The sequence below is a fragment of the Pyrus communis genome, chromosome 9 (assembly GCF_041283825.1).
Source record: "Pyrus communis isolate YQ-2024b chromosome 9, ASM4128382v1, whole genome shotgun sequence".
NCBI lineage: Eukaryota > Viridiplantae > Streptophyta > Magnoliopsida > Rosales > Rosaceae > Pyrus > Pyrus communis.
The window spans coordinates 13,409,408-13,433,818 of NC_142573.1; the positions used below are offsets into that span (position 1 = coordinate 13,409,408).

The 24,411-nt window shown below is 37.5% G+C and overlaps 5 protein-coding genes and 2 non-coding genes across 11 annotated transcripts; 5 read left to right on the forward strand and 2 right to left on the reverse strand.

The window, feature by feature from the left end:
- Nucleotides 1-555: 555 nt before the first annotated feature.
- LOC137739603 (uncharacterized protein At1g51745) lies at nt 556-5,801 on the forward strand. Of its 2 annotated transcripts, XM_068479230.2 has the most exons (4): nt 574-1,407; nt 2,906-3,203; nt 3,312-3,948; nt 4,452-5,801. In XM_068479230.2, the coding sequence occupies exons 1-4, from the start codon at nt 1,217-1,219 to the stop codon at nt 5,441-5,443; spliced, it is 2,118 nt and encodes a 705-aa protein (XP_068335331.2). In that variant the 5' UTR covers nt 574-1,216; the 3' UTR covers nt 5,444-5,801. The 2 variants fall into 2 exon arrangements, with proteins under 2 accessions (XP_068335330.2, XP_068335331.2); XM_068479229.2 differs by having other exon boundaries at nt 556-1,407; nt 2,906-3,948.
- A 2,322-nt stretch (nt 5,802-8,123) lies between these two features.
- Nucleotides 8,124-9,744, forward strand: LOC137738888 (large ribosomal subunit protein eL28z). The gene is made up of 3 exons (XM_068478359.2): nt 8,124-8,355; nt 8,462-8,625; nt 9,425-9,744. The coding sequence occupies exons 1-3, from the start codon at nt 8,208-8,210 to the stop codon at nt 9,563-9,565; spliced, it is 453 nt and encodes a 150-aa protein (XP_068334460.1). The 5' UTR covers nt 8,124-8,207; the 3' UTR covers nt 9,566-9,744.
- LOC137741215 (small nucleolar RNA R24) lies at nt 8,938-9,030 on the forward strand. Its single transcript, XR_011069245.2, has one exon. It is a non-coding gene; the product is annotated as a small nucleolar RNA R24 (small nucleolar RNA).
- On the forward strand, nt 9,156-9,253 carry LOC148694289 (small nucleolar RNA R24). The gene has a single exon (XR_015967084.1). It is a non-coding gene; the product is annotated as a small nucleolar RNA R24 (small nucleolar RNA).
- A 41-nt stretch (nt 9,745-9,785) lies between the features above and the next one.
- On the reverse strand, nt 9,786-12,333 carry LOC137738887 (GTP-binding protein YPTM2). The gene is made up of 8 exons (XM_068478358.2): nt 12,196-12,333; nt 11,486-11,558; nt 11,068-11,115; nt 10,931-10,978; nt 10,772-10,843; nt 10,533-10,688; nt 10,282-10,385; nt 9,786-10,161 (listed from the first exon to the last, which is right to left on the reverse strand). The coding sequence occupies exons 1-8, from the start codon at nt 12,207-12,209 to the stop codon at nt 10,068-10,070; spliced, it is 609 nt and encodes a 202-aa protein (XP_068334459.1). The 5' UTR covers nt 12,210-12,333; the 3' UTR covers nt 9,786-10,067.
- Nucleotides 12,334-14,160: 1,827 nt separating this feature from the next.
- On the reverse strand, nt 14,161-21,476 carry LOC137739690 (anoctamin-like protein At1g73020). 4 transcript variants are annotated; one of them, XM_088699906.1, is made up of 17 exons: nt 21,127-21,476; nt 18,545-18,721; nt 17,935-18,004; nt 17,699-17,814; nt 17,278-17,404; nt 17,094-17,194; nt 16,923-17,014; nt 16,711-16,815; nt 16,340-16,603; nt 16,108-16,240; nt 15,902-16,015; nt 15,761-15,828; nt 15,536-15,666; nt 15,309-15,391; nt 15,099-15,206; nt 14,738-14,896; nt 14,161-14,620 (listed from the first exon to the last, which is right to left on the reverse strand). In XM_088699906.1, the coding sequence occupies exons 2-17, from the start codon at nt 18,716-18,718 to the stop codon at nt 14,492-14,494; spliced, it is 1,974 nt and encodes a 657-aa protein (XP_088556032.1). In that variant the 5' UTR covers nt 18,719-18,721; nt 21,127-21,476; the 3' UTR covers nt 14,161-14,491. The 4 variants fall into 4 exon arrangements, 3 of the variants coding, with proteins under 3 accessions (XP_088556032.1, XP_068335456.2, XP_088556033.1); XM_068479355.2 differs by having other exon boundaries at nt 21,056-21,476; XR_015966482.1 differs by lacking the exon at nt 21,127-21,476 and having other exon boundaries at nt 14,199-14,620; nt 14,738-14,906; nt 18,545-19,194.
- A 928-nt stretch (nt 21,477-22,404) lies between these two features.
- LOC137740062 (ESCRT-related protein CHMP1B) lies at nt 22,405-23,315 on the forward strand. Its single transcript, XM_068479850.2, has one exon. The coding sequence runs from the start codon at nt 22,528-22,530 to the stop codon at nt 23,137-23,139; it is 612 nt and encodes a 203-aa protein (XP_068335951.1). The 5' UTR covers nt 22,405-22,527; the 3' UTR covers nt 23,140-23,315.
- The last annotated feature ends 1,096 nt before the right edge of the window (nt 23,316-24,411 follow it).

The following is a 24,411-nucleotide window of genomic DNA, read 5'->3' on the forward strand; positions in this document are numbered from 1 at the left end:
ATGTCAGACTTGACCATATATCATATGGATTCTCTTTTTTAAATGCACAATCCAAATCACGTTATAATTCGTTGATTATAAGTATATTAGAGCATCTCCAAATGAAATGTCAAATTTAAAAAATCCAAATGATATTTGATGACTTATGTGGTAATTTGACATTTTGTATAAGTTTTTGGTCAACCCGATATGGTAAAATAATAATGTCATTTTATATTTTTCTCATCTCTTTGAAGGGTCCAATTACTGAAACAACCAATCAAATACTTAAAACACAGAACAACATTTATTATACATTGCATAACATATGTTAAAAAATTATTAAGTCAAATCTGATAGCAGAAGGCTTTGGTTTCAATTGACTCAATGCCACGTAAGAAAATAAAAACTCCGGTGGAAAGAATTTACTACTGTTTACTGTTGTATGCTTACTGGACAATTTGTAAGAAAATACGAATAAATTAACATTACCATGCACCTCTATCTGGTGTAGGTGTTATATTGAAACCCTATACGGGAAACCGTATATAACTCTATACACCCCCTTCCTTTTTTATTTATTTTTTATATTTTCTTTCTCTGTATTTCCTTCTACCTCACTCGCAGTCTCTCTCTCTCTCTATCTCTCTCTCTCTCTCTGTATCTGAAATCCTCTCTCTCTGTGTTGGGAAAAGAGATACAAAAAGGTACGGTTTTGATCCAAGCACAAAGCTTTTTGGGTATTTCTCTATCTCCTCCCTCCCCCACCTTCCTCTGGGCCTCCGTACACTGTGAGCCGCACACGAGCGAGCTCGAACAAAAGATTTCAGAGCTAAATCCAGTAGTGGAAGATCAGAAAATCAAAACCCAGAAAACATATAAAATTATGAAAATAAATTTGTAATATTTAAAAAAAAGAAGCCATTTTTCAGATCCTTCTGTATGTTCTTCTCCCCATAAACCCTTCAAATCTGGTCCTTCTCTACCTCCTCCTCTTTATCTCTTGGCTTTTAATTAGCATTTTTTCTCTTCTGGGTTTTGTTGTTTTTAGTGATTTGGGTTGAAGAGTTTGTGCATTCTCCGGGAAACTAAGCCTCTGGGCGATTTCCGAAAGCTCAAATTTGGTTGAGAACGGAGGGCTGAGATTGAAATTTTGATTTTTTTGAGATTAGAGATTTATTGGGTTACATTTGTTTTTTGTTATCTCTCTACCGCTCTCTGGTGGGGTTTGGTTTAGATGGGGAGTTCTGGTGAGACCAGTGAGAAGAGCATTGATGCGTCGGTGGGTACTTTGGTTTGGGTCCGCCGCAGAAACGGGTCCTGGTGGCCGGGTCGGATAATGGGTCTGGACGAGTTGCCGGACAGTTGTGTAGTTTCGCCAAAATCGGGCACTCCGGTGAAGCTTCTCGGCCGTGATGATGCAAGCGTGTGAGTACTTTTCTTTCCCCCTTTTAAGCTTATCATAATTTCTGTCTGATTGATGTAGCTTGGATGAAAATTGTGTCAGCTGGCTTACTGATTTACAATTGTCTTAACAATCCTTGTTTTTCAGCTTCTAGGTTATCTACATTTACCTTTGAGTAGAATCGGAATTAGAATACGCATTTGGCTTGAGATTTTCATAGGTGATTTTGGGTAAAATTTTGGTCTTGTGGGTTGGTGGATTTAGTGTTGCTTTCTTATTACCTTGTTTCACTTTATCTTGATCGGGTTTTTATCATTTGGTTGATTGATCGTTGTTTACTTTGGTGTTTCCGGGGCCTTTGAGCTCAACTGGATCATCACTTCCCTTAATCATGTTTTTTCTTGTTCTATAGCTTGAAAGTATTATCTCAATGATATTGATTAGCTTACACTTAATGTGAACTTGTTACTTGAGACAATAGTTTTCTCTGCCACCTCCTATGTGGCTCTCGTGTATTATAACACTACGCAGTGATTGGAGATGCATTCTCCAAAAAAGAAATTCTTAGATGGTACGTTGTTTTATAAAAACGAAAGGATGGTAAGCTTGAAGCTTGAGAACACATTCATGTATACAAATTTCTGATGTATGAATAATTACTGCTTGTGTTGTATGGAAGGAAGAAGAAAATGCTCATACTTGAGGGATAGTTCTTTTTGGTCAATATAATTAAGGAATAGTTGGTGTGCAGTCCTAATGCATAGAAGATACATATTAAGGAGGTGCTTAGTGGTTTGCGGCAACAGATACATCATAAAAATGTCTTATGGTTTTCTTCAGGCATTTTTGAACATCTTTATTTTTTATTCAATTGGACCCTCGCTTTAAGGGCCTGAGTGGAGCATGAGAGTTAGTCTGTGGTCTAATTCTCAAATCTGATTATACTCATTTAAATGACGAAATTTAGGTTGAAGTTAATTGCCACCCTGTTTGTACAAATTCAAATCTTTTAACGGCATTATATGTGAGGTAGCCTTACACGAATGCTTTATTACATCGGGGAATTCAAACAGTGAGAACTGCGTCACTGGATGATTATTTTCTTTATGTGGCACCGCAGCGATGTATAGAGATTGGCCTTGAAGAGTAGAGCATTAGATTTTGAGGTATTCGTGAAGCACATTGCTTAAGCTGGATGCTTTTTAAACGGGTTAGATGGGTGCAACATTAGAGACCTAGGAAAGAACCCTTGATATCTCTGGATTATTTTACATGAAAAATAGTACTTTCCTGTCTGTGTTAGTCATTGTTCCAGGGTTTACTTTACCATTAATTTTCAGGGCCCATCATACACTGTCTGAGAATGTTTTGTTTTTATTTTCAGCATATTTCGTCATTGTGGTTCAGGATTATGGCATTTTCTTTAAGATTCTTTTTAGTACAGATTAAAAACTCATTGTATAGGTGTTTAGCGTTCTATTGATATATGAACACTGTCTGATCTTGATCCTATTGATTTAGGGACTGGTATAACCTTGAAAGATCCAAGAGGGTGAAAGCTTTTCGTTGTGGGGAGTATGACGAATGCATTGAAAAAGCAAAGGCCCATGCAGCCAGCGGGAATAAGAAAAAAGTTAAATATGCACGGAGGGAAGATGCTATTATCCATGCTCTTGAGATTGAGAATGCTCACCTAGGCAAGGATGATTTGAACTTCAGTGCTCGAATGAGTAATTCAGGTGGTGACCATGGTTGCGCAGCCAGAGAATCACCTGCCATGTCTCTTTGCAGCGAGGAGAATGAAGATATGGTTGACGATGTGAGTGATTCTGAAGACAATTCACACTCAGGGCCAGAATTATCTCAATCTGGTATATCTTTTGAAGAGCCAAATCATATCAGTTCTTCTAAGTTGCAATCTCTGCAGGGAAGGAGAAGGAAAACACCAAATGATTCAGAGGATGATGGAACAGAAGGAGTGAAGCGCATGAGAGGACTTGAGGACCTGGGAATGGGTGTATTGTCAAAAAAGTCAGGCCAGACTGGAGGGCTTCTTGAACAAGTTCAACAGGATGGTGCTTCACTCTTAGATTCAAACACTCGGAATGGAATGCCTAATGGAAGTCCTGCAAATGGAAGCAAAGGTACTTCATCGCTGAAAAGAAAGAGATCTCAAGTGGCAAATGTTAATGAACTCTTGAAAAGAAAGAACCGCAGTCGACCATTGACCAAGGTGCTGGAGAGTACGGCAATGGTGTCTATTCCAGCTATGCCTGACCAATTGCCAAATTCATGTGGTTCACCTCTTCAAGGGTTATCTAATGGCAGGGTTTCTGGATTAGAATCCAATGAACCAAAAGGGAGTTTATCTGCAGACCACACTGGAATTTTGTGTGAGAATGGAACCTCTATAAATGTTCCCGAACTAGCTTCTGGGGCTTCCTCTATTAATGACAAATTGAAAGAGAACGAGATTCCCAGCATATCTGGCTTAGCGGAATATGATTCTTCTGATGATAGGCTATTTGATGTGCCATTTGTTGGAGAGGAAAAAGACCCTTCAGGTAATGGTCATTCAAACATTTTAAAGTTATAGTGTTTTGGGGCTGTATCTTGTGTTCCTGTAGTTATTAACTTATCTCTTATAGTCCTATGGGGTATCTCTGCACCATTTGTTTCTTCTCTCATTTAATTATGCCTGCTTTATCTACATTGACGTTCCCCTGCAATTCTGCCCCTCTCCGTTCTGTTTGGCCTTTTTCATGCTATTAGTTATGTCTTTTATTACTTGATTATGCCTGCATTGTTTGCATTTAGATACCCTGCAACTCTGTCACTCTCACCATTGTCTTTAGCTCTTTCTCGATCTTAATTATTTCTTGTATTACTCAAATATTCATGCATTATTTACATTTGGGCATTCCTGCAACTGTCAATTATGGATCCCCCTGGGATCTATAAGCCTTTTGGATCTTATTAATGTTCTCTCCTTCCTCTTTATTTTATGCAGAAAATAAATTAGCTTAGTCTTTCTTTACTGCTGATTTTGTCATCATTTTTCTACCAGGTTCTTCTCCTATACGTACAGCTTGTTCATCTGGTAAACCTCAGATTGGTGCGTTGGGAAGGCAATCTAGTCAAAGTCGTCAGCCTGAAGCTGTATCTTTGAAAAATGAGAGAATTAATGAATATGGTTGTACGAGTTCGGCAGCCTTGCATGATATCAGCATAAGTATGGTGAAAGGTAGTTCAGAGTGGCAGTTAAAAGGAAAGAGGAATTCTAGACAAACAAGTAAGGATAGAAAACATGACTCCAGAAGATTTATGGACATGGATGATGAATACAATGGTTATTCGGCAGGCATCGAGCATTCCAATGGATTGTCTCAAGGTTCTTATCAGAAAGTAAATTGCAATGGCATTAGTGGTTCCCGTGCATATAATGGCACCTTACGATCAAAGTCCAAACAGGTTACTGAATTGCCTGATGGTCCAACACAGAGATCACTTCCCTATCGGCAGTCCCGCTTCACAGTGCCTGCAAGATATCAGACAGCAGATTCTACTGCCCGCATTTCATGCTCTGATGGTTCGTTGTATGATGTCAAGCTTGAGGTGAAATCCAATTACCGGCCACAACATGTTCCCCTGGTTTCCCTTATGAGTAAATTGAACAGCAAAGCCATTGTTGGTCACCCACTAACAGTTGAGGTCTTGGGTGATGGCTGTTCTGATCGGGAAGTTGATAAAACAGGCTATGCAGTAAAGCCAGAAAAAGAAATTGGAAGAATCCCAGCCAAGGTATTGGCAGTGCAACCACGAAATTCACCAAGTAGATCTCCCAAAACAAAGAAATCTGGGCTACAGCCAAAAAAGATCAGGAAACTATCTTCACTGACTGGTCATAAGCAATCTGAAGACAGAAAACCACTGGTTCCGAAGCCGAAGGGTCCTGTAATATCCTGTATCCCCCTTAAAGTAGTGTTCAGTAGGATAAATGAAGCAGTGAATGGTTTGGCGCGACCATCACATCGTGTTCTAAGATCAAGCAACGCTTGAATATGGCTTCTTGTTTTTGGTTGTTTGGGGGGGGGGGGGGGGGGGGGGGTTGAAGAGGAGAGAAAGATGTTGCAGTGGATGGATTCTTCCGGGGGTATGCTTCCCTTTTACATCCTAGTTGCTGCTTCTCATTTATTTGGCTATGTTAAGTTAGCAGCAGCGTTATGTCTGCTGTCGTTTTTAAGGCTGACTCCGTCTGTACAATTCGAGAAACTGCGTTGTTGTAGAAGCAGCATTCAGTCTCTGAATGTAGGCTGCTTTGTGCTCTGTATATAAATGTATCATTAACTTTTTAACATTTGGTAACCTGATATTTTGTTATTTTATTTTATGAATTCAGGTTCTTTTAGAGGCTTAACTTCTGAGACGGACACCTTTTCTTGGTGCTGAAAATCGATGCATTGAACTTTCTTGTGCTATTAAATCTTTTGTTTCTGTTGCTTTGAATCATGATGCATTCAGCTTCTTCTGCTATTCAATCTTCGGAACTGAAACCCTAACGTCGCAGTTTTTGTGTGCGCCTTCATGAATCATTTTAGGCTGCTCTTTGTTGCGTTTCTGTTTGCTGTAGCTTTGGAGGCCTGAGGGCCATGGTTGCCTTGCCAATGTATTTCTCCACCAATTCTCTAAATGGATGCATTTGAAGTTTGAACCATTTTTTTGGGTTGAGGGTGATTATGTCATTTAATTCTATCAGATTCCTTCTTCCCTTCACTTCTCCCTCGATCCCTTTTGAAAAATTAGAGCATTGGTCGTTAGATTTTTCAGTCTGCCTAAAACCTAGAATGATACGTTATATCTTATTATATAATTAATGAAAATTCTTTTGTTCTTTACAATGTTCCTTTAATTGTATAATTACATATGTTGTACAATCTCGTGTTTCGGGCACACTGAGAAATTTCCCTTTCTGAACAACTATTAATTTTCCATTTGACTTATCTAAATTCGGATATAATTTTTCTCTCATTACTTGGGAGGCGTGTTCGAGAAAGTATGAATAACAACCGTATTCTTTCGTTAGCAAAACAAAGAAAAACCGAGAGTGTTTATGGTCATGAACAATGATTTGGGGACATGTCATCATTTGTCTTTCACACAAAATTATAAAAGACTTACATGTACTAACGTTAACGTAATGAGGTTTGAATTGAGATTTTGAGAGATTCTAGTGGATTTATAAATTTATTAATTTTGATAGAGTTTAATTAATTTATAGCGATTCCATGTAAAATTTCTGTTGAATTCTCTTGAATTCTTCATTTTTTTATTTTATTTTTTATTTCATGTAAAAGTTCAGAAGAATAATAACTTTAGTTTCAAGGGCTTGTAGCACCAATAATCCCCAAGATTTCATAAGCTGCACTTGATTATTTTGAAGATGGTTTTGCGCTATAGTATAATAACTTAATAAACACATAGAATAACTAACATCATTCATTTGACTGACCTCTTGTTCCATCCACCAGATTTAAGATTGTATGAGTTGCAGAACATTCATGAACACTGATTTTAGGTTTTTATTTCTAGATAGGTGTAAAAATAAATTTACATGTTTAATTGAGTTTGTGAGAACAATTTTAGGTAGTAAATTTGAACATAAAGAGACAATAATAATTTAATTAAAAATAACATGGGTACAGAGAAGAAATTGAGTGCAGAAAGAGATTCTATAAGAAATATTTTTGCTCAGCACCTTCAAATGATGGTAATGCTCACCATCATATTTATCATTGCTAGATGAATTTATATTTCAAGATATGTATAGTGGATAAACACAAATCTCAAAATATAAACTCATCTATTGGTAATAAATAGGATGTTGAGTATTACCATTACCTAGTGAACAAAATACACCTAATTACACGGATTCAAATCAATTTCTTGTCTCAAAATCCGAATTGAATATATAGAAAAACTCTTTTCAGAAAAATTGACAAGTCTTCTCCTCTCAGGGCATCTTCAATGGAAAGTGCCAAAGGTTTAAAAGCCAAAATATGATTTGACTTGCCCAAAAATATACCTAATTACACGGATTGAAATCAATTTATTGTCACAAAATCCGAATTGAATATATAGAAAAACTCTTTTCAGAAAAATTGACAAGTCCTTTCCTCTCAGGGCATCTCCAATGGAAAGTGCCAAAGGTTTAAAAGCCAAAATATGATTTGACTTGCCCAAAAATCTATTTTTAATGGATGACTGAACTATAATTCTAAGAGACATTAGGCTGGCCAAAGGGGTATCATGCTGGCCAAGTATATCCCCTTCGTAGCCCCTTTTTTTGGAGCCCATCTCCCCTACTGCAATAATTAATTCAAGGTCAATGATTAGATTTGAAACATCCAAGGTAGTTTAATTAAATTAAACAAAATTTAAAGCATAACCTTAAAACTAATAAATTATTGAGGTACTTAGCCCCTTTAATTGAATATAGTATATGAACATAGTTTAACATTATTTATTTAAAATTTTTTTTTTTTGTAGGATATAATACTGGATGAGACTACTTTTAACTTTAGAGATAACATTACCTGACATGTTAGCCAAGTCTACCCCTAACGACAAACGGGACAAACGGGTCAACAAAATCAGAGGATATAATCGTAATAATGAAAAATGAATGATACCCCTCGGGTCCAAAGAATATAATTGAATTAGGGTTTCAACAACATATATACATGGGGCAAATTATAAACCCCCAATTCCCTCTCTCCTGTAAACCCTAAATCCCAATCTGAGCAGCTGAATCAAAATCTCGGAGATGGCGACGGTTCCAGGGCAACTGATATGGGAGATAGTGAAGAAGAACAACTCTTTTCTTGTGAAGGAGTTCGGGAGGAGCCACGCCGGCGTTCGGTTCACCAAGGAGCCCAACAACCTCCTTAATCTCCACTCCTACAAGCACTCTGGTACATTTCATTGCATCCCAATTCCATTTATTTTCTGTTTGGTTCCCAAGAAAATTTTGGTGTTTTTCAATTTTAATTGAGAGAATTGAGAAATGGTTTCAATTAGGGTTGGCAAACAAGAAAACCGTGACCATTCAGGGTGTGGGCAAAGATCAATCTGTGTTGCTGGCAACAAGTAAGACCAAGAAGCAGAACAAGCCTGCTGCTCTGCTGCATAAGTCTGTGATGAAGCAGGAGTTCCGCAGGATGGCGAAGGCGGTCGTGAATCAGGTAAATTGAAGTTTCAAAATTTGCCTTGCTGAGTAATTGTTTACAAGAACTGGATTGCGAGCTTACCATGTAGGGATGAGGCTTAAAATGTTTGAAGGATCGTTTCGAATGGATTTTTGGAATGAAATGATATGACTCGTTTCACTTGCTTCTTAGCATGCATTGTATTATTTGATTAGATCGAATGTGTTTTGTTAAAATCTTATATACATATGTAGGAAAAAAGTCTTATTTCTTTGGGCAAAACCTGAATTGGGGTTTGTTTCAAGGACCCTATTGATTAAATTATTAAGAAGGTACTTGTCGGTTTATGCTGCAGTGATGAGCCTTAACATGTTAGAGGGATCGATTACGGAATTTTTTTCTTCAGTGAAATCCTCTTGTTATGCTTGGCTTATGAGCGTGCATTATCTTTTTAATTCTGTTGGGTTCTCTTCGTTAAGCTTTGTGTATTTTCTAGGAGAAATCCAAAATGGGTTTATCTCTGGGAGCTGAATGATTATTTTAGTGAGAAGATACTTGTCGGTTTTTATGCAGTGATGACTGATGAGTCTTAGCATGTAACATAGAATATTTTATAATGAATTCTTCTATGAAATATTCTTGTTTCGCTCACTTTTTTAGCATGTGTAGTGTTTTTTATTATGCATCGGTCTCTCTTTGTAAATCCTCGTGGATGAAGATTCAAGGACCATCATGTGTTGTATTGTAATGATTCGATGAATCTTTAGTAGCCTTGTCTGGATGTCTCTTTTGTTATTCGTCTCTGTTTTTCATTTTGTGCTCCCTGTCGTTGCAGGTGGCGAATAACCATTACAGGCCGGATCTGAAAAAAGCAGCCCTTGCAAGGTTGAGTGCTGTTCACAAGAGCCTCAAGATTGCCAAGTCTGGTGTCAAGAAGAGGAACAGGCAAGCTGTTAGAGTCTATGGCAGGAAATGAGTAATAGGGGTTACTTTTCATGATTTTGGGTTGCTCGGGTCGCCCTTCGAAGCTCAGTTGTATTTGGATTTTGAGATTATATTCAGTTTGTTTTGCATAATTTTCGTGGATATCGAAATTATGAGTGTGCTGGATAATTTTTTTCAACTAAATGGAAGGGATTACAAGATTAATTTTCATTTTTTGCAAGCACCCCTATATTATGCATAAACACAACTAGTTTTTCTTCTGGAAAAATTGTATCCAATAAAATGAATATAGATAAACATAAAGTGATCTGTGATAGTATGACATTACAATGAACTGTGTCGTTGATGAAATTATTCGAATAATTTCTTGAATTTCTAAACGAACGGATGAAGGCGGAACCAAGTATCATGAACACCTGCTGTACATATTATAAGTTGGGTTGCTAAAGGTTCCAATGCACAAACCGCATGTTCTGCAAATCTTTGTGTAACTTCCCACCCCCATCAAGAACATACTCGTCCTCGACGACAAATCAGGATGAGCAGCAGGTGGTCTTTTGGGAGACCGGCTGTCCGCGCATGTGCACGGTGGATGGTTTGTTGGCACTCATTGGTTGCGTAGCTATCCTGCAAGCCGAAAGGAAAAGGAAATGTTACCGATACTGAATTAAAATGCAGATGTTTTGCTACCAGTCGGAAGTTCTCAGGTTTAATGTATATGAAAAGGTAACATAGAGATGAACTCACCTGTTCTTTATCTCTGCAACCATAGTCATGAATGCCTGCTCTACATTGGTCGAATTTTTGGCGCTCGTTTCCAAGAATGGAATACCTAGCTCATCGGCAAATGCCTTTAAAACCAGTGGGTGGAGGAGAGAAGAATTTCAACAACAGAGAGTTAGAAGAGAAGTAAAGTTGATCAGCGATGCGCCGATGCATGCTTATTTAACTCACGACGACATGATATCAATGGAAGATTAATTAGTAACTCAAATAACCTTGCTAGCTTCAGAAGAGACCACTTTCTTGTCAGCCAAGTCACTTTTGTTTCCAACCAAGAGCTTGTTCACATTTCCAACTGCAAATTTATTAATTTCTTGCAGCCAGGTCTTGACGTTGTTGAAGCTTTCTTGGTCCGTGACATCATAGACAAGCTAGCAACAGGAGAATCCTATGAAAAGATTGCAGAACCAAAAATCTACTTTACGGGGATAGAAAGAGGTGAATCAACGCTTACGATAATGCCATGGGCACCACGGTAGTAGCTACTTGTAATTGTTCTGAAGCGTTCTTGACCAGCAGTGTCCCACTACGCAGAAGAAATGAATATTTCATATTTTCTGGTAATGAACTTTTGATTTCAATCCAATCCAGCGTTAATGATAAATATACTTACGATTTGAAGTTTGACAACCTTCCCGTCCTGCTCCACCGTTCGAATTTTCTAAACAGAGGAAATAAAGAGATGAAATCACTGCCATGACATCAAAATAACCAGACATCAGAAATGCTATATTATGTGACTTTACTTACAAAGTCAACACCAATGGTACTTATGTAGCTGTCAATGTAAGAATCATCCTACACAAGTGAGAGTAGAATCGTCAATAAATCTTCAACAAAGCTCACGCCCGATTTAGATTGCATTATGCAGAAAAAGGCATTCTTCTGGTCATCAGAAAGTTGTAACAGAAGGCCGAAAAGGTTAGACATCACGATTTTAACAATATGGCTAAGGTGCAAGCATGAAGTCTATAGGTCAAGAAACTTAGATCACTAGCGTACGTGTCGCGTGTAACACATTATGATTAAACTTTGGGAACAAATGCAGCACATGATAAGTGAGGTGGTACCGGTGCACCTTGGCTAATGGTGGCGAGCGAAATTGCAAACAGAATACATGTATCTTAAGGAAAACACCACCCTATGTACAACGTCGTTAAACTTTTACCGCAAATCTCAGTAGAAGGCATGACTTGCCAACGCCGGAATCTCCAATGAGCAAAAGTTTGAAAAGGTAATCACTGCCAAATGGGGGAAGATAACTAATTAGAGCCTCGAACTTTTTGCTTCAGTAATTAAGCAAATAACTACAAAAAAAAAAAAAAAAAAAAAAAAAAAAAATCATCAAATCCTAATAGCAAAACACCTAGTCTGTCACAAATAATGCCACCCTGCATATTTGATTCATATTTCTCCAGCGCCTTTCGTTCAAACAAAACTATTTATACGCGTCGCAACCAGATATGAATTCCATGGCAGCATATATCATCCAAAACAAAGTAATACACCAATCCACAGTAGAAAGAAACATGATTTCATAAGATCATTAACAAGTCCTTGGATCTAATATCAAAAGACTAAAAAAGAGGATCCCCAAAAGCTGGAACAGATAATTTCTAACCAAAATGGCAAATCGAGAGCCAACCCACATACCCAGAAGTTAAGAACAAAATAACCCATCATTGATAAACAAAAATAATTATTTTTTTCTTTCTTTCTGGGTTTGACCAAAATCCAAATCCAATCGAATGAACAGGGTTAACATTTACCAGATATCAATCACACAGAAGAATTTTCAGCTATAACAAAAACGTGGTAACATGTAGACGTGCATGCAATTGGTAATGAGAGAGAGAGAGAGAGAGAGAGATTACGTACTATTCAGGAATCATGACTGGAATGATCGACGAGGAAGATTGAGAAATGAAGCGTAGAAATATTCAACTGGGTCTAAACTTACGGAATTGGGAATGTTAAGGGAGGGAGGGAGGGAGGGAGGGAGGGAGAAAAGGAGAAGAAGAAGGAGAAGACTTTGTTGTGTGTTTATAAATATATGGGTGGACAGTTTGCGTCACATTGAAAGGTTCGTACTGCTTCCTAACCAGCCGCCAGCTTGGAATCTGACCCCACATACACTTTGCCCCTTTTCTTTTTTTTTGGAATTTAAACTCTTTTAACGAAATATTTCCGGTACTTTTCATTTTTAACAAAAAAATCATATTTTTACCTTTTTCTTGTACTATTCACTACACCTTTATTTGTTATTTTTTATTAAAATTAAAGTTTTTTTTTATTTTTATATATAAACTACCTTACATTTTTTTGTGGTCAGAATTTGAGATTACCATACATAGCAAAGGTACGCCTCCAAGGTGATATCCCGCACTGATGATACGACGCTGAATAGAGGGAAACTTGCACGTGTTGTTGTACTATTACCATAGCCAAATTTTCGTTGTACCTATAACATGACAACGTGGTATTACTGTTGAACTTAAAATATAATATGTTAATATGTTTTCTATTAATGTAGCAACTAAATCGTCCAACCTTGTTATAACATTAGAAATAGTACAATCACATTCCTAGAGATACATGCGAATCTAGGCATAAAAGATGCAGAGCAGGTAAAGCTCTCAGAACGTATGCAGGAAAACCCTTTTTCTTTCTTTATTATTTATTTTTTTTGGTGAAACGGTCTAGACAAACTTGGTGAGCAAGCATTGTACGACTTATTTATTTCAAAAAACTGCTGAAATCCAATCGTGCAGAGAAACCATAACACGTTCTCTGTCCAATACACACTTCTGTAAAAACTCAAATGAAAATCATATTTTATGGTCAGTGGCTTTGTTGGGTAATAATATATTAACTAATGAATCTTTTAAACACGTGCAATTTACCTCGTCTCACATTAAGCACAAATTGTGCATGGGAAGTTTAAGCCAACATATTCATCTTTTAACCATTTCTTTCCTTCTTTTAAAAAGGGAACAGATGGTGGATAGGCAGTCTATTTTTTCGAAAGTCGAGAAGGTTCACAAATGTATTTCAATTTCCTTCTGATCATCATTGTTATGCCCCCGACTGTCAGCATATGATTCATTAGTGCTAGGAGTCGAATTCAGAACGTGCCTGTGGAATAGAGACCTATATTTGGATCACCCCCTTTGTGGTTCCGCTTCTTTTAACCATTTAACTTTATTTGACTATTATCAAATGGAATATTGAAAAGATCTTAGTCAATGAAGTACCCACACGGATTAAAGAGAATACAAATGTTGATTACTTGCCTTAATACAATTCTCTAACCCCTATAATTGCAACATTTTCAACCACTCATTTCTCAGCCAACAAAACCCAGACGCCATGTCTGTCAAGAAGAGTCTCTCTCTCAACCGAGGCGGAGCGGGGAAGGGGGGAGCAGTTACAAAGAAGACAAGGAAGACTTTGTCTCTAAACAATGGTGATGCCGGGAAGAGCAGCGGAGATGTGGTTGCAGCAAAGCGGACACGCTTTGATCGTTGTTTTTCTTTCATGGAGGTTTCTACAGAACCGGGAAAATCACTTAAAGAAATGGATTCCGAGAAGTTGAAGACAGGGATCAAGAGGTGGGCTAAGGCTGTTGTTGCATACGCCCGCCAAGTGAGCGGCCGCTTCGGAAGCTCTCACAGCGGAAGCTCTCGCGGCGAAACAAAGGCCTAGTTGAAATGTCTGAAGTATATTACTCTGTTTCAAGCGAGGGCAACATAAAGATCGATGCTTTACATCATTGTACATAGGAGTTTCAGAAAAGGATGGCACCGATCGATGCACGACATGGACTTGTATGTAAATACTTGATTTTTCTTGTATGTAAATACTTGATTTTTCACTCAAAATAATAACAAAATTGCTTCACATTTCTGCTATATCTCTTAATGTGAATTTAAGCAATCCAGGGAAACGAAATACTAGCCAATACTATACATCTACCTACAAAACAATTTCAGTCCACCACCATGAGAACGAACAAACAAATACTAAAACCGAAATTTCGGTGCCATTTCGGCATCAACTCTGTTAAAGCTCAAGTCTTTAACCGCATTCTGGAAAAGTTCTTTTGAAGAACAATTCCGTCTTACTTTCTAGCTAATGAGAATAAGGCATCTACAAAACCCTTGACTCTCTAACCTCATTGTGACTTCTTAACATCACCAAATGTCGTCCTCGCTCCGGACATACTCTTCAAGAGCTGTTTAGAACACATGTTCACAGCATTTGTTGCGTTTTTCACACGGTTGGCTTCTACCCAAGCGGGTTCCTGCAAGAAAAACCAGTTTAATGTTTATTTGATGATTTGACCTTCCTTAATAACCATTAGTAAGTATAGTCACAAGGAAATATGCAACTGTGTTAAGAAAGGTGAGAAGGAAATCACCTCGGGAACAAAACGGGAGAAACCAAATTTGATCAACAAGAGGACATGTTCCATAACCAATATTGCAGCCAGGCCAGGCTCTATCTTCCATTTGCCCTCTTCATCATATAACCATACCAGCAGTGCACAGTTGGTGCATATAGACATAACTATGAGAAACTACAAATTGCTGACAACCACACATTAGAATGATGACGATAAACGAGCAAATAGAAAATCCAGTAAGAACGTCTTCTACCATCCAATTCTCCAGCTAGTGTTTATAATTACAGCTAATCAGAAAGAAAATCTAATACAGACCCCAACAAACATCTCTTCCTTCACAGGACAGAATATATAGATAAACACGAACCATAAGTACCTGAAATATGTTCAGCCAAGCTCCAATTGTTGTGGAAAATCGAGGAGTTGGTCTTCTCAACATGGCAAGAAGCTTCAACGCATCAGCCCTAATTTCAGTGATATTGTTCTGTGAAAAATGAACAACCACAACAATTAACATTAATTAACAAAATACTACTACCAGCAATATATAACTTAAACGAATGAAGAACCACAAAGCAAAATATACCAAAGTTGCGAAGGCAAAAGCAAGGGGGAATGCACAAGCAAACATCATGATCATTCCAAACTGCAATGCCACCTCCAGAAAGTCTGCAGGTCCAATCACAGTTTAAATCAGCCGGAAATATAAAAATATAATGTATTCTCATGAGTCATGACTACAAAATAATGAGGAAAATCAAATTATAAAGACACCAGAAAAAAGAATAAAATTGGATACACTTGATATCTTACCATCAAACAGCCCGTCTTCAAGTTCCATACCAATGCTTGCAGAATAAGAAGGCTTCAGGTACTCCTTTTCTACCCTGGAAGCAAACTGGATCTTCCCTATTGATGAACCCTTTTCACGTTTTTTCTTGCTTCTTTACACCAGAATGGCAGAACAGGTTAGGTTCATGTAAACTTAAAACTCTGAACACATAAGGGTACAAAAGATAATACAAAGTATAGACTTACCGAACTCTATATTTCTTATAACTGTACTTCAAATATGGCAAAGTGTTCTCCAACAAGTTTTCCAACACCTACAAAACATTGTCCAATACAAGAAATGAGAAAAGTAGGAAAAAGAAATGAATGAAACATGACATATTTTACCTGAGACACAAGGAGGCGTTGAATCAAGACTTTGCGGAGAGTAGAAAAGTTGCGGTGCAAAAGGGCATGGTAGAAAACTCCTATATATGACTGCATGAAATAAAGACCAAACACCTGCCAAATACAAAAAAGTCCTTGAAGTGTAAAAACTCCTACACAAGAGAGCAAAACAGTAGCGGGGGTGGATCAGTCTCCCCTTAACCCACCTTGTAGACCAAGCTGTCAGCTCTTTTTTCTGTGTTTTCATTATTTTCATATTTAATGAGCTTAACGGAGATCTTGCCACCAATCTGTGTCAAGAACTGAATGGCAAAAAGATAAATGGTAGTCAACCCAACCCTGAAAAGAAAAGTATTGCCATAAGTGTCATCTTCATTCAGTAATTATAACATGAAAGTATCTGCAATTATATGAATGCAAGAGGACTCAGCATCTTACTTCATAATATCAGACTCAATAACCTCATAAATATGAGCATATGCCAGTTCAAATGGTAACTGAAGGCATATAATACTGAAGATAATGATAGCATCATTTCGGAATCTCATGAGTCGTCCAAACCACTCAATTCTTTGGAACATTTCTTTTTCTTTTGTTTTGTCGGTCCCCCATTTTTTTGCGAGCTCAACAGATGGTGAGGAACTCCACTCCACACCTTGCCCATACCCCAAGTCAGCTCTAACTGGATTACTAATCTGCCATCTAAACCCACAATCCAGAAAGAGGAGGTAAAGTAAGAAAAAAAGAAGAGTGAAAATGAATAAGAATAGATCTAAGCCACAAGACAATTTCTTTGTAAACCAACTTACCTGGCTAAGAGGGCACTATTTTTTCGTTTCCAAAACTGTGAAAACATTATAGCCCATAATATTATGCATATGAAGAAAATGGGAAGCACTAGTAACTGCAATGACCTGCCGAAACATTATGCAAGCACACAGCAGTTTCAATAAGCAAGTTGCTCAAATAAAATAAAGTTGACAGCCATCAGGGAAACTAAAAAATGATGTAGCTGACCCACCCAAAATCAAACATGTGCATGATAAGCCCAAATGCAGCTGGAAAGAGCAACCACCTTGTATACATTCCAAGGAAAGCAAAATAGATGGCGATCTACAAAGACAGTAAATTCTTGTTTAATATGTTGGGCAAAATATGGAAAAAGATAATTTTGCTAATGCAACCAGTTCACCTTTGCACCAAAGTATGCATAAATCTCATCTATTGGCTGGTTTGTGAAGTCCCACCAGTGTAGTGCCCACGTGTGAAGGAGCTTCTTCCTTTTTATTTCATCTATCAATAAAAAACCATTTTAATATAAAGTTTGACATAATGTTTAACAGATATACAAACAGTTTGAAAACTTGTCAGCATACCGTGCAAAGGAAACACTTCTTTGACAATCCTCTCTGACTCCAACTTCTGAAGTAAATACTCCCCGACTTCCCAACAAAATTCTTTATCATCAAATCTTAAAGTTACACTTGACCGGCTCTTGTTAATCTGTAAATTTAAAGTTCAATCCTTGTCAAAGACACAAATTTATGGCTAATTTTGCACACATAAATATATTTAAATTAGACTTATTCAAAGGGTTTCAGTTGCTCTCACAACAAAATTAATCAATTGGAACATCAGAGGCCAACTGGTGGTATCTATTCAACTAAAAAGTAATAATAAAGAATAAGATAAACATGAAACTGTAATGTAAAACCGAAGAGGAAGTGGAGAAACAAAACATCAGAAAGAAAAAATTGCCAATGGACATTATTGTTTTATTATATGCCAAATACTTACAATTCCATATAATAAGTGCCTATAGCAGCGAAAACGCTCACACCAACTGAAGACCGAACCATCAGGCTGCCTCACAAAAGCATCAACCTCCTCCCATTCAAATTGTAAATCCATCCCTGAAACCAAGTCCAGCATATTAAATCCTTAAGTGAAAGAAATCGTATCCCGAATGTCATGCTTAATAGATAAGAAGCTTTGAATTTTGAAAGCCAACTTGAACAGAACTGGATCATTACCGATAGCAGTCCGCTTTTTAATCTGCAACTCAGCTGCAGCCCTCCCCAGCGTCTCCAAAGGTGCTGCCAGCTGAAACAAAGAAGGCTAAGCTCTAGAAAGTAGAACCCAAACTCAAGAAAGAGTATAAACAAAACACTGCCCAATTGTATGTCCATTTGCATTCAGCAAACAACCAAACGAGACACGAATAATGTTGGGTTATCAACTTATCATAAACTGGCAAGAAAAGTTCTGATTTACAATTCAGAATCTAAAAATATTAGCAAAAGGAACCCTTTTTTTTTTTCTTCAGGGTCAGATTAGCAAAAGGCCCCGAAATTTATTCCTTTTTAAGAAATATGATTCTTTCAGTAATAAAGTATCTAACTTTCCTTTCCTATTAAGCAATATCATAAAACTATTTACAGAATCTGCTGTCAAGAGCCAATTGCATAAAGTCAATTCCTAAAAACCCAAATAAAAATCATTGTCGGAGTATATAAGAACAAAAGAATATGGCTCTCATTTGAACCAAAGTTCGAATTTAACAGAGATTAATTAGAATATCGCTCCAACCAACAAAAATGATAACAAATTGAAAGAAAACATGCAAATGTATAAAAAGCAAACCTTGATGAACTCATCGACAACGCCGTGCACTCTCTCAACAACCAAACCCAAATTCCTGAACTCCTCCACCAAAATCTCCACACAATCAGAAGTTTTATCTTCCTCTTTCACATTTCGCTTCGGAACCACCACCCCAATCTCGAAAGCAGTTTGTTCCTCCTCGACGGCGTTCATCTCCTGCCCACCACCAAGCAACTTCACCACCTCAGAGAACAGCCAAATGGGTCCCAAATTTCAAGATCAAAACAGTGCACAAATCACCAAAAGACGTGAACTTTGCAGAAACCGGCTTAAATGGCGAAGTGGGCAATTGCATTTGGAAAATATTCGAGCTATTCGGAGCCAAAAGACACAAATTTTTCTGACGAAACGGGTCGTTAAGTTTTAGGCAAATGTCGGGCTCTGTGTGCTCAGATCAAACATAAAAGTTCAAATGGGAGTCCAATTGGATTGCAAATGTTGCAAAGCAATGTGGGTTTCTAGAGAGAGAGAGAGAGAGAGAGAGAGAGAGAGAGAGAGGGAAGGAGCGAGGGAGGAGAGAGGGAGAGAGGAAGAGAGAGAGAGATGAATGGAGGACTACAGGTGGCTGAGCAGTTGGGCATTCGGGGCGAGGAGTTGGGGAGGGAGAGACACATAGGATGGTGAGGAAGGAGGAGGACACGTGGGTTCTGACATGTTTCTTTTGTTTTTGTGCTTTGCCCTTTGACTAACTATTTCACGAGTATTTAATTTGATTTGTTCTTTAATTTTAAATAATTCCACACAAATCATTTAATATATCACATAGTTTATAAATTTAATTAAAAATTAATCCGCTTAACATCATTCTTTCTTTTTAAATGCATTGAGATTTCAAATTTTAGAGAGAGGACTTCAAATGTCAAAGCCTAATTCAATATTATTCGTTTAAACATTTCAAATTTTAAATTTTAAATTTCAAACTTTAGTATGCACAATACATAACTTAAGCTACTAAAATCCACTTTTGCTAAAAAGGGAAGTACATAAGATGCTTTTAATTTTTCGGGTGTGGCTATAATACTTCATCAATTTAAATGCATTGAGATATTAAAGAGTTAAATGAAAGTGATAAATGTATAATATATGCTGAGAAATGCTAAGGAAACTTTCTTAATTTTTTATAGACTCTTGATGTTTTATTTTACGTTACATTAATCATAACGTTAATGTAAATTTTTCTCAAACTTTCATGGTATATTATTGTTTTGATAATGTAAAGAGACTAAATTTGTAGATAAAATTTTATAAACTAAATAACATGAAACTTGATGATCGAATTATTACTTAATCATTGATAAACATGTTCACTTCCAATTGGTGACACATCATTTAATTTGTAAAATTTTGTCTACAAATTTAATCTCTTTAGCATTATCCGTTCTGAATAATGCTACCCTAGCATTACTCTGTTGTCCTTCCCTTTATTTCTACTTCAAGTGGAAAACTTAGTATCATAAGAAAACATGACAATCCAGTGTTCCACATTTGTCTTCTAATGTTTTTGCTTGTTTGAGCACTCTTCACTCTTGAGCTTTCAAAATGTTCTAATCTTCACTTATAGCTATTCAATTATATTTTAGAAAAACTAATGAAAATAGTTTGAAAACTTTGAGTTTTAACGGTAAGGACAAAATAAAGGGTAAAGTGAATAGTACCATGATTGACTTTTTAGTGTAAAAACATGGTTTTTCGTTAAAGTAAACAACACCGGTAACTTTTCGTTGTACGAGGGCCATTTTTTGGGTAGTATAATCATATATTGCATTGTTTCTCTCCATATGTATTGGTGCAAGAAAAATGTTAAGAGGCTTCTCAAAACGGGACTCTTTACAAACTTTTTGCTGCATCACGATTTAACGTCAATTTTCATGTTAACATTATAAAACATTGTGCAAAAAACATAAGGTGACAAAAAATCTTTAAAGAGTCTGACTTTTAAGAGAGTCTCCTTAACATTTTTCTTATTGCAATTTACATCAACGTTTAAAAATTATTTTGTAGCAAGCATGTTGGATGTTCAATATTTCACATTCCACTGTAAATTATAATTCATATGTATATTGGAATAAAATTTACACATATAATAAAAATAAACCTGAGTCTAACAGGTTGAGTTCGGCCAATAATATTATTATTTAGGTACTCACTAGTAAATGTTCTATGTACTCACTTTTTGATTAAATCAAATAAAAAAATGGCATGTGTTCATTGTACTTAGTAATGAGTATCTAGTTGGTAAAATTCGTAATATGTCCAGTACTTTTTAATCTAATAAAAACATGTGTTAAAATATCTTGAGTATTTAATTCTAATATATGAAGGATGATAGTATTCACACACTCATTTGTATCTGTTGATTTTCTTCAATTTATTCGATCTAATGGTCTAACATTGAGAGAGATGTGTTAGAGGTAAAAACGAGAGTGTGAAAAGTACTGCAGATAATGAAAATCAAACTAATATAAATATATTTGACAAAAAAAAACTTACATAAACCAATTTGGGCGGCCTTGGAACTAGAAATCTTCAAAGTTGGTAAGTAATCTGCAAGACCAACTAACCTCAAAAATGAGGGCGCATCAATGTGTTGTATGCTAAGAACTCTTTCGACGATCAAATCAGTGATTGGAATTCAACTGAATCCGTGGACCAACATAGTTGCGTTGCCACTGGCGTATATTCCAAATTACCGCAGAAGTTGGTCGGATTGCCTCCTCCTCCTAGCTCCTCCTCCGTTGAATGGAGCTGGGTTCCCCGTTCTGCAATCAAGCTGCTCACATGGCAGCTACTTTGACCGATTCGAGGGTGTGCTGGTCTTAGTTCTCTCTCGCACCGGCCCGCCCACAGGCTTTCCTTTGGCGGAGGTCTGATAGCTAAGTTCTATCAGCCTCCCCTTGGTTTGGTCACCACTAGGGTGCTGGAAGTGTGTGTTTGTTTTTAGGTAGGGTTTCATGTCTCCTAGTTTGTATCGGCATCACTCTCCTTTGTAGTTGGCGCGTTCACATGGGTTTTTCCGGCCCTTCTTGTATTTGTTGTGCCTGTTTTGGGCTTGAAGATCCTTCTAGGTCGACTAATGATTGTAAACTACTTGTTTCTAATCCCTAATGACAGAAGGAAATGAACCATACTTTTTTTTTTTTTTTTACAACGATATATTATATGCACTCGGACTCGTTATCAAATTTGTTTTATCAACAAAAAAAAAAATATTAAGGACGAAAATCTCTAGCATAACCATTGGCCATACAATCAAATCTAAAAGCTTCCATAGCCGATCTAGGAAGGCAATAGTCCCAAAATCAAGTGTTAAAGAATGACCCAAATAGGCCAAAGTGTCAACACCGACATTCGCCTCTCTGAAGATGTAGTTCCAACTAATGGTTTGAAAATTTGAGGCAAAACCCTTGATATCACTGACAATTTAATACCCCGGGATGTGTTATCCACACCCCAAATTACTTCTCACACACCCTTGTTAATTTCTGTCCGTTGATCTTCTTCAATTCATTCGATCCGACGGTCGAAAATTAGAAGGGTGTGTGAGAAGTAATATGAGATGTGTGAATATCACATCCCTAATACCCCCGCTCCAATTTGCTTGAAATAAAAAACCCTTGATATGCACTTGAACTCGTTATCAATGAAACTCAAACATAAAACCTATTACTCATAAATGACAAAAAATATCACTAAATTGTGGTATGTTATAAATTTCAAATTTTGTGAAAACAAAATTGCAAGCGAGGCCCAAAATATTGCACATAAGGGCCCAAAAAAGCAAGGGAGGAAACGTCGGCCTCGACCTCTATTGACTTCTCTGAGACACGGACGCGAGACGCGTGTATCGAAGTCCGTGTATCGAAGTCCAAAAACGCACAAAAGCTCGGATCTTTCTTCCTCCGATCAGAAAACCAAAACCCTAGAAAATCAAATTCCCCAAAAAAAAATCCCCAAATTCCGCCATGGGAAACACCGAGAAGCTGATGAACCAGATCATGGAGCTCAAATTCACCTCCAAGTCGCTCCAGCGCCAGTCCAGGAAGTGCGAGAAGGAGGAGAAAGCTGAGAAGCTCAAGATCAAGAAGGCAATGGAGAAAGGAAACGTCGACGGCGCCCGGATCTACGCCGAGAACGCGATCCGGAAGCGCACTGAGCAGATGAACTACCTCCGCCTCGCCTCGCGGCTCGACGCCGTGGTGGCGCGGCTTGACACCCAGGCCAAGATGTTCACCATCAACAAGTCAATGGGCAATATCGTCAAATCGCTCGAGTCGTCGCTGGCCACTGGAAACCTCCAGAAGATGTCGGAGACCATGGACTCGTTCGAGAAGCAGTTTGTGAACATGGAGGTCCAGGCCGAGTTCATGGAGACCGCCATGGCTGGCTCCACCTCGCTTTCGACACCGGAAGGTGAGGTCAATAGCTTGATGCAACAGGTTGCGGATGACTATGGGCTTGAGGTGTCTGTCGGCCTGCCTCAGGCAGCTGCTCATGCCGTGCCTGCCAAGGAAACCGAGAAGGTCGACGAGGACGACCTCTCCAGGAGGCTTGCGGAGCTCAAGGCTAGAGGTTAAATTAGGAAAGCGGTCAGCTTGCAGTGCGAATTCGATATATATGATATGCTATGTGTTTGTGGTGATTGCCAATTATGAGTTATGACTCATGTTGGAACAATTTATAACTTGATATTTGTGTATATTTGACAATTTTGAATTCGCTATGATATATGACTACGTGGGCTTTCGTTGCATTCGAGTCACATTGTTTGCATTTATTTTGTTTTGTATGTATAATAGATATATGCATGTGTGCCTGTCGTTACTGGGGAAGGGGCTTGTAACTTTTCTTGATTGAGTGGATTTGACCGATTGGGACTGGTTGGATGTTGCTGCTTTTGCTGTTTCGCTCTGGGATGAACACCATTTGGTTCTGAGTGCTATTTGGAATGTGATATATGAATACATTTGTGTATGGACATAACTATTTCGACATAGGATTACTGATTGTTGTACATGGGCGCCAGTGTTTTTAGGTCTAAGGTACATAGTGATTTCTGTTGATTGAAATTAGGATTAATGTTTCTGTGAAGTATAAGTTTTTTGTTGGCTGAATTTGCTTTTAATGTTCTTATGCGCCCTTCACGCTTTTTGAGCAAGGATGTGATTTGATGTCTGTGTGCTCTATTTGTGCTTGGGGTTTTTGCATCTGATCTTGAACTTTGAATGGCTCGATTAGGGCTTGTAAAAAGCTTCTGTGTAATTGTGCGTTACGGTAAGAGAAATTTCTGTTGTTTCATATATGTGTTTGATGCCTTGAAAATTTTCTTTCCTTTTATTTTGAAGTCACCTATGTTACTTTATGGCATGCATATGAGGTGCAACATGTGCTGTTAAGTTTCAAGACAATATACCTGCTGAAAAAAGAAGTTTCAAGACAATGTTTGTGAATTTTATGGTAATTAATAATTTTTCAAAACAGTGTTTTCATACAACTCTGTGCCTCTTGTCTTTGGATGCTGATGTCTTGCAATATTTTTTCTGAGTGCACCATTTTTTATTTTGTGTATGTGCATGAAACTGTTGTATGGTGTGCTGCTAAATGCAGACAACGTGTCTCGTTGATAATTGCTTCATTTTCAAGCATTTGGTAGAAAACATGGGAGTTATGCTATTCAAGTTCTTATTAGCAGTAGTCTTGCTGATCTTATGTACCATTTTTCACGTTGATGCCAACACACTGTTAGAATAAGTAATAGTCATGGCTATATAATTGGTTTGTTGTTGGATCAGTGTTTTATAACAATAACTTGAAATGAGATCTGGATGTTCTCATCTAGTGTACTGAAT